General features: G+C 37.7%; 1 protein-coding gene across 1 annotated transcript; it reads right to left on the bottom strand.

Moving 5' to 3' along the window:
* Positions 1-349: 349 nt before the first annotated feature.
* On the bottom strand, positions 350-1,005 carry Obp57c (Odorant-binding protein 57c). Its single transcript, XM_064695859.1, has 2 exons — positions 855-1,005; positions 350-790 (listed from the first exon to the last, which is right to left on the bottom strand). Exons 1-2 carry the CDS (start codon positions 918-920, stop codon positions 461-463), a joined length of 396 nt encoding a protein of 131 aa, XP_064551929.1. The 5' UTR covers positions 921-1,005; the 3' UTR covers positions 350-460.
* Positions 1,006-9,888: the final 8,883 nt, after the last annotated feature.

Genomic DNA, 9,888 nt, shown 5'->3' with positions numbered 1-9,888 from the left:
TGTGGCAATCACAAGATGCAAGTCCATGCGGTCCTGCTGATTCAGCTTTTTCTGCAGTTGACAGTCTATGTTGCACTTGTATTTTAATTCAACTTTGTTGCCGGGCAGGTTTCGTTCCCAAAAGCCTCAAACAGTTTATACTCATTGTCGGTAATATTATGAACCTTAAGACAGTATTCAAACGGATCGCGACACAGCATTTTATTAGGAATTTGTGCCTTTAGTTAGTTGAACTGTATGCTAACCGAAACCAAAACAAACAACATCAGCAGCAGCACAGGTTTCATGATAGGCCGCGGGCTTATAATTGCAAGAACCTTTACTAAATTTACTAAGTAGTTTATTCCCATTCGATTTTTAAAGCTCAACATTTGATTTATTACGAGTACCTATAGAGAAGAAGTCCACCCAGTATACTGCATATTCTTACTCTCTGACTCTCAGCACAAATTTGGATTTGTTACTGCTCAGCTATTACGCACGTCATAATATTGGCGGCATATTCGCAGAGATCTGCCTCTCCATGGTGCTTTTTGTTGCACTTGCGGAAAGCAATGCGATCGGTGTCACGTAGCTCTGCCAAACTTTCCACCTGCTTCATACTGAGGTATCCGTCGGAGTCCAGTACACCCATTTCGTTAACTATACAATGCATAAAGCACTTGAATTTCCTTTCAATGTCTCCAGTTTCTTGGTCCACCGTTCCATATTTTATTAGCTTTTCATACTGATTCTTGGGAATGTGGTTCTTATCCAAACATTTGTCAATCACTTCATCCTGAGAGGCACTCTGTTGAATTCAAATGATTGTAAGTAATCAAAACTTAAAAATTTCTAGTAAACTCTTGAGTTACCTGTACTGCAATGAGTAGAAAACCAAGAAAAATGATTGCACATGCGTTTTTCGTGCTGTCAAACATTGTATTTAATTCTGCTTTCAATCAGTAACTGCAACTCAACGGAAATTTCTCGACTGTCTTATTATTCATTTTTAAATCGAGTTATATATCTGCTTTATTTATTTCTAATGTGCATTAAATATATTGCATGCTTGTAATTAATACGCTCTTTTTATTTACCATACACAAATAGTGTATTCATAGTTTATTTAGAGCATCTAGACTTGTTTGTCGCTTCACGGTTTTGTGGCACTAGCGTGTCTAATTGGGCTTTAAATCAGAGAGAATCAGTACAAAATGATCACAATATTAATTAAGAAAGTAAAGTATATATATTCCATATATAGCCTTCTCCGTCTGCTTGTTGCCATGCAAACTAGTCTCCCAGTTACAAAGCTTTTGTCATGCCTGTTGCAGGCAGTACATATCTCAAAGTCGGCAGATCGGCTATGCCCTATATACTGATATATATATACCCAAAAAAAAAAGTAATTGTATTTTGTTTTCTTCACATGCCTGCAAAGTAAAAGCTCTGTGTCTACGTACGTATTTAATCTCTTTTTCCATTCATATTAATTAAATGTAATTGACTGTGTTAATACAATTATGTTCAGTTAAATGTCTTTATAGTTTATAGTTCTGCCTTTTGCTTTTTTAGTTGTTGACCATTTTTATGCTTAAGTAATTTTGTTAAAGTTCTAGTATGCCGTCAACTTAGTACCAAATGCAAACCTGGCACAATAACAACAGCGAAGAGAGCACGCGCCAGAAACTCACGTAAATTTCATTTTATACGCAGTGAAATTCGCATAACATTTCCTGTCAACATATTTTGCCACACTTTGCAGCAAAAATGAAGCGACAATGCAGCAGCAGCAGCATCAGCAAGGCCATTATGCCGCACACACACACACACACACACACATATACAGCGACAAATTGGTCTGACAGCATCGGATGGGGCATTTCTAACTATGCGACCTCAACACCAGTAACCAACACCAACAACATACACCGCACCCTCTGTCTGTTCCAACCGAAAACTCGCTACAACAAATGAAAATTCCAAGAATATTCGTATTCGTATTCGCATTCGCAGTGAGTTTTGGCTTTTGCGGCTGCCAGTCGCTGTTTACTTGGCTACCCCGGTTATTTACGGCCTGCAAATTTTTTGCCATCCTATTTGGTTTCTATATACCAATTTTTTGTTTCTTTTCTTTTTTATTTATTTTATATTTTGGTTCATTGTTTGTTGCTGGCTTGTTGCCAAAAGGGAAATATGTGTTGTGAAAATTGCACATTTTTATAGCCATCGCTAGGTGCTAAACTATGGGTATCTGCTCCTTTGCTCCCACTCCGACACTGACCTTTTTAATTGCGCTGCAATTTTTAAGTATCGATTTTTGATTTGTTATGAAAATAAGAGAATTTTCAACGCATTTCGTGTAATTTGATTATGGTTCCTCGTTTTCGCCACGCTATTCGCTAATTAGGCCCATGAAGCTGCGACGTGTATGGCTCGTTTGGCTCGTTGCATAATTTATTTTTCATATGTAGCATAGCTGCACAATTGGCAAATATTTTGTAGTCGTGTAAACAAGTAAGCAAGCTGGTTATTACGAATGTGGTATGCTCTTTCCAATTATACATACATTTTTGGGGCGATGTCCTTGAGGACTGTTCACAATTTAAGTTATTCTTTGATGAACTCTTCCGATAGATTTTGAGATATTCGAATCAATATCGAAGCACTATAAGCATAATTAAAGCATACCAAAATCGATTAGAAAATACAACTTTTTTCTTATATGTTGGTTTTATTATGTGACCTTACTATTCTACTACATTATTAACCATATTTTTCTGTTTATATAAGCTTAAAGTATTTGATTTTTATGCGTTTTATACAATGTTACATATTTATTCTTTAAAACCAGCGACCCCAAGTCTCTTTCAATTCATAAATAACATGTTTAACAAAGCTATGAATATGCTCGTCAAATACAAATAAAATATATTGAATGTTTGTGAAATAATTTCTATGGATATAGACCAAAATTATGAAATTATGGCTTTAAATATATCCGAAACAAATATATTACTCAGCATTATTAATAAAAGCTGATTGTATTTCGAAAATTAAGCTGATGCTCTTCAGAATGCACAATATGTAATACATGTCAACTTCTTAGCAAAGGCATTACATTAAATAAAGGAAACAGTAAATTGTGACAATCTTAACTGAAAGCCAAATATTTCGATTTATTATAACAGTGCTTGTCATAAGTATATTGATGCAGTTAAGTAAAACTGAAACATATGTTGCCGGTGTGTAAGAACAATTTATATAAAACCCCATTGAAAGTTCATCCACATACCTGTTACTACACACACACACACACACACACACACATACATACTAATACACACAATATACAAGCTTGAACTCATATTTCATAGATTATAATATCATGGGGAGTGGGAAAGTTTTGCAGTCAGTTTCTTGAAGGTTAAGCAACACAAACAATGTGGCCTCCTGACAGCTCTTGCCATTTATTAAACATGTCAGGGGTGGAGCCGGAGCTTTTCAAGCAGCTTGTCGCTTGGGTGCCACCTTTGCGATTTTCTACTCTATCCGGGACTAGAAAAACTTGCTATGCAGAGAATAAAAGTAATGTGTGTAAAACTTTGGATGCTTTGCGTAATAAAAATAAATAGCACGCGGCTTGGGCATGCATGGCACGTATTTTGCATGCACTTTGATGCCACACCCATCAACGCACCAAGCCCGACCGCCCACCGCCCACCATCAGCGTCGCAGAACAAAACGCCCACAAAATATGCATACATTGTTGGCACGTGCATGCACACAAAGGAATTTCAAAAGACATTTTGGGATATGCGTGTAAGGGCTGAGCAACAGCTACTGCACGTGGAGCATCATCCGCTGAGATGCTGCAGCAGTGGATGCAATGCATCCTCCCTCAAGATGGCTATTTACTCAGCCAGACATGGGTAAATGAAGCTAATTAATTTTTACAATGCCAATGCTTAAGCCCATATTTAAACAAAAGCCAGATTCTCGGATTTGTGTCTGAGCAATTGCGGCACGAGTCGCTAAGCATTTTACATGGGCTAATTAGTGTAGTGTCTGCTGCTGGACTACACCACACCAAACGACGGTAGCTCAGTTCATTGAAATACTTAACGTCCACATTGTTGGCTCGTCAAAACAAACGCTTGGCATCGCAGCAACTGGCAACACACTCATTCGAGAGCGAGCCATAATCAGGCGCTGCAGCTTGCCGGAATGTGATTGGAGGTGGAAGCCTGCAATCAGAGTGTTCTGTCTCCTACCTTAAAGCTCTGGTTTTTACACACATTTAGATGTCATATTTTACCCGATCGAAAGTTTCTTTAAGATTCGGCAATAAGCGCCGAAGCGGCGTATGTAGAAGGAAGCTAAGTAGAATGTGTGTAACGCCAGCACGTCGCTGAGTTTAAGGTATCTGCTAGTCGAGCTCACTTACATGCATCAATTAAATGTAAAGTGTTCGATGCTCCTACATTGCTTTAAGTTCTTGGCTGGACAAATGGTCATCACTGGCATGGGCTGGGAGCTGACAGCTAGTTGACTGGGGTCGTCAAGGGTGCCGGTAGCGGGTGCGAGACCCAAGCCAAGAGCTGTGTCCTGTACGGACTTTGGTCATTTTTAACTTTCTGTGCGATTTGCACGGCTCGCTGCATTTTGTGACAATTTTTACTCCGCCTAATAGACATAGCGAGGGTATTTTGGTGTTTGAGGAACATCAAAAGCGCGTATTCAAAAATTTTAATAATAATAAAATCAAATAAATATTTGAATAATTTCATGAGAAAACAAAAATAGAAAAAGGCTGAAATTATAAAATTAATTAAATTTTCTTGGCAAATTTTTTATAAAATATCTTGATTACAAACCTTAAAATAGGAAGAGCTTGAATTCACATCTTCGGGCGATTATTTATGAAAGATTTTTATTGTTCAACTAATAATACTTTTATTGTTATGGCATTTGATGAAGTTTCAAAAGCTTTCATGTTGAATATTTAAAGAAGAGTATACCCGTTGAGTACCTTGCAAGTTAGCTACATTCTTCTGTTCTCTCTATTATATTTTGGCTTGTAACTATGAAGCTTAAAGTTCGAGCTAAGCTCTTGTGTGTGAAAAGTTATAGTTTTGTTTGGATTTTATACCCTGTGTCCTTTTGACATGAACAAAAGGGGTATGTCAAAGGCTTTAATAACTTTATTTATTAAAATATTTTTGTATGGTTAATTATAACTTCTTTCTTCTTCAGCTAAAGAGCTAAGAGCCAGGATTAAAATTTTAATAAGAATATAATTTATTTATTATAATGCCGCACTAATTGTATATTATTGGTACAATATAAAAATTCAACTAATCACTTATCTTTATTTCTCTAATTAAATTAACTATTAGAATATTAATTAGATTGCCTTTCACATTATCAAAATATAACAGCCGGTATTATTTAAATATATTATTGTTAGAAAAATTATTGCATTTAAACTTATCATATAATCTCCAGTTACTTTAATCAATTAAATAATCTTACTCAACCTAAACTAACTAAGAATTGGTACAGTGTATCTTAGATTTCCAAATACTCAAATGAAACAAAAAATAACAAAAACTGTTTTTACAATAATTACCTTTTAAACTTAAAATAATTTTAAGATAGGTTTTTTTTTGCCTAGAAATCATAAAACAGAATTTAAAAGCTATTATTAATAAATTATATACCATTTAAAGGTGCGCATGGGGTATAATAAAAATACGCAAATGTATGTAACAGCCAGACCGGAAACTCTCCGATCTCGAAGGAATTAACATGTTTTGGTTAGCCGAGTCGAGCTGGACACGTTCAGCAAAGATTCTAGCCAGAAAATGCAGAAATCATAGTTCCCATATAAGGTTCATGCAATTTTTACCAAATTTTGTAAACGCCTTTGCAAATCAAATGTGTGTAAAGGCAATTCGTATATTCGTATAACGTATCTTAGAGTCGTATACTTTTGTTGGGCGGGCATCTACTTCCTTTTATTTTTGGGTGGTGAGTGGGCCGTTAACTAAAAATAAACCGAGTGTTAAACGTGGCTTACACGTTGGTCATTTTTATTGCCAGCGTGTGCCGTCAGCCGTGAATAATCGCATTAGTTACGAAATTAAAAATTACAAAATAGAATAGATAAATCCGCCCACGGTTGGGCGGAGGTAAGCCTTTTGTTACCAAACGGCACAACTATTAACTAGCCAAGGAATTTTCGGCACACAGCTTCACATAATTTATATAAAAAAGTCTGTCCGTGTATGTGTCCAGTAAATTCCTATTTGTAAAGATTTACTGCTAATTGAATTACTAAGGAAGCTTCCAAATTAGTTAAGCTGATATTCAAGCCTAATGTGCTGGAAGCTAACTAACTGGAAGGCTTGCTTCTAGCCACGTCCCCGCATTCTCTGAGCCAAAAAGGTATGAAAGGTGCGCCAAGTGATGGGTGTGTTCGAAATTGGGTTAATTTGATATGCCCATCTAAGATTTTTACGGATACTTGAACAGGACAGTTGGCCCCACAGCTTTAAGCTCATTTTATAAACAACGTTAAGCTTAAAGGATGCTTAGGTACACTTTAGGTGTGCACATAAATTATTTATTGATGCTGTCAAAAGCTGTCATAGCTTTGAATTTTGCTAGGTTTTTGATCAGCACGATTGCCAATTGGCACTAGCGATAGTTTCTTGAACATGCTTGGACTACTCATTGTGAATTATAATTATTCCAAAATCGCTTATATTTTTCTTTCCTGCTAAACGTTGATTTCTTACAGATTAATAGGTTAAAGGTAAAACTGTTCTTTACTCTATTATTCTAATCTATGAAGTTCCTGTACAGAGCCGAAGGCCTTAGCAGTCAGGGCTAGATTTAAACTAAGATGCAAACGACGGCAAGAGAGGGAGAATCCTGGAATCCTGAAAATGTGCATTTAAATAGATTAAAGACTGCATATCATAAAAAACTAGCAAAATTTTCGTGTTGGGCATCGATCGGTTTCTTCGAAGTGTTTATCTGTGAGCTAAGTGCGACGTAAAAAACAGAAGGAATGTTTTGCTTGGTTTGGCTGTTTGTTTTTTGTTTAAACGTTTTTTATTTAAGGAAATGCATGCTCAACTGTATTAGAATCGAATGGCTTGGACGTTATTTCTGCCTTCCTTCTTCACACGAATAATTGCGTTCTTCAGCAAATTGCTCGCTATATTTGCATTGCCTACTTTCAGGCTGAGGATTAAATGCGCTCCAATTCGCTTCAATTTTCGCCTGCTGCCTACATTATTGAATTTCTTCCAGTCATATCTTTTATGCATCTCTCACTTTGAGCGGCAAGTGCTACAGACAGCTGCAATGGACGCCGGCTCATGCCCCTCCCCATTTCTCGATGTGCTCCAGCTCGTGCACATTCTCATTCTCTTCGAGTGATGGCCGGCAGCTGCTTGGGTTAAGGAGAACGTCGTGTAAACTTAAATCAAATCTTCAGGCATGGGGCGAGTGTTGAAATGAAATCAATTTCTTTTGTGCGGCATTTGAAAGGTTTCAAATGATTTTCAATTGTTGCTGCTGCTTGTTGCTTGTTGCCTGTTGCCCGTTGCCTGGTGGCCAAGCATTGACAGTCTGTTCAAGCGTCTTATGTATTGACTTGGGCCCCCATATGAGACTCATAATCCGATTTCGGTATTAAATGATTTTCCACGTATTGTGCGACCAAGTGAATGTTTTGTTCAGCTTTCGCTATGTGTGTGTGTTCTCTTGCTTAGAAGATTCAACTTTAACCCCGCCACGTGGGGTTCAATAGACATTGTTTTGCGACTGGGGCATGTATGTGTGAGTTTGTTGCTTAAATTCCTGTACTTAACCCCTTTGACTCCTGCACCTGCAGGCGAGGCGACTCATTACTTGAGTGCTTAAATGGGCGTCTGTTGTTGCCTCTTGTTGTTGTTGTTGTTGCTGCTGCTGCAGCTGCAGCCTTTTGTGGCAATTTTGAGTGCGCACTAGAGTTTTTAACTAAAACAACAACAGGCCAAAGTCATCGCCGTCGTCATCATCATCATCATCATCTGCCTTCTCAGTTGTATCGCAGCAGGTGCAGCTTTCTGCCTCGTTTTGTTTGTTGCAAAGAGCGCGTCAAGCGTCATTGATGCTGACGTTGATGCCGTCGCTGTCGCCGGAGTCCTCGTCGGCATCTCCTTCATTCCTATAGTAGTCGTCAAGCTGCCACTTGTCACATGGCAACAGTTTAGTTTTCTAACCACTTGCAGCCAGTCGACACACACAAGCTTCCACACACACACGCACACACGCACACACACACACAACTCAACACACACTTGAGTGCGAGTGCGCCTCAAGTTGCACTTTTACATACAGCAACGGAAATCAACGCTGTGCAAAAAGTGCCCCCAGTCGCCGGCAAATGAATAGAAAGCGGCAACTATATATAGAGGGGGGCGGCAGCTAAAGATCGGGGAGTCGCCGTTTATGTAGTTAAGTTGTTGTCGCTACAAACACAGGGTAACACAGGCTATGCCAGACTTTAAATTTCATATGATTAATATCAACGGGTTCTGAGGCGAATTGGGTCATACAGGGAATGCTTAATTCGATTTAACCATAAGCCATGAACCATGAAGCGAAACCCTAACCCTGAAAAACTAAATTTTGGATTTGTTTCTGATGTATGGATGGTTCTGATACATATACAAACTAATAAAAAAAAAACAACATTAAGCCTATGAGCCAGATTAACTTGCGAGAATATAATATTAAATTTCTTTCTTTACCTTGCATTTTCTTGCTTCAGCGGGCAGTTCTCTTTTCTTTTATTAAACTAACGGACACATAACCATTTTCTTGCAAGTAGATTGTAACTTTTGGCTTACAGAGTATTTAAAAGATGGGCATTTTGTTGAACAATTTTTTTTTGCTTTTGCAATTGTTTATATTGTTGTTCTGGTTGCTCTTCTGTTATTTTAAGTACGTTGTTTAGTTGTTTTTTGTTGCTTAGCATGTTCATGTCAAAAGGTCATTGGTTCGTTGGTAAGCGGCCTGACAGTTGTTATCGCTGGCAGAGTTTCTTCATTCGGCAACTTGGTCAATTTTAAAGTAGGCAGACCACAAGCTCTTCAGAATTTGGCACACTTTTCGAGTGCGCCCGAAGCAGCTTCAATTAGTTTGTTCCGCCTGGCCCATGACTTTGTGCAGCTTGCACTTAGTTTTTCTCCAGCTTTCCTCGCCCTCCAGACCGGAAGCCACTTAGTTTTTCCGTACGGTTTTTCCGCCCCCCGCTCTCCGCACTCTGCTTGCATTTGTATGCATTCTAAATATTTGTGTTGGTCTTGTTGTTGTTTTCATTCTGGCAACAGCTGCGCTCCAAAAATTGTGTAAGTAATTTAGTAAAATATTAGAAAAATATAAGAAAATAAGCAACAAATTGCAAAACATTTTTGGTTACTTTGTTTTCCGCTTGCTGCAGCTTCTATTTTATTTGCAGATATTGTTGTTCCTTGGTTTTGCTGGTTGCCGAATAATGCTTTAAGGCACATCTTTGGTTTTGGCTTTTGGGCATTAGCACTTAAACTTTTCACAGATAACAAAACAAGGAAAATTAAAGTGAAAGCATTTTTAGAGATGTGCATAAGACGATTATTTGCTACACTTGCTTGGGAATTGATATTTGCAAAATATTGCACAGACAAATATTAAACTGTTTATATTTAGAAATCATTTAGTTCAAGTGTGGAATCTAAATAAGTATTCCGGGCTATGTGCACATCTTTATACAGATTGCTCTATTGAACAACATATCCTTTGCCGGAGCTAATAAAAGTTGATCTTGTGTAATTTTTAAAAATATTTGCCTATCATTTTAGTTATGTG

This window comes from Drosophila montana, unplaced genomic scaffold, assembly GCF_035044405.1.
Source record: "Drosophila montana isolate Dmon_TW-CO22-7 unplaced genomic scaffold, ASM3504440v1 contig_3833_1, whole genome shotgun sequence".
Classification (NCBI taxonomy): domain Eukaryota; kingdom Metazoa; phylum Arthropoda; class Insecta; order Diptera; family Drosophilidae; genus Drosophila; species Drosophila montana.
This window is presented reverse-complemented; position numbering and strand designations above follow the sequence as displayed.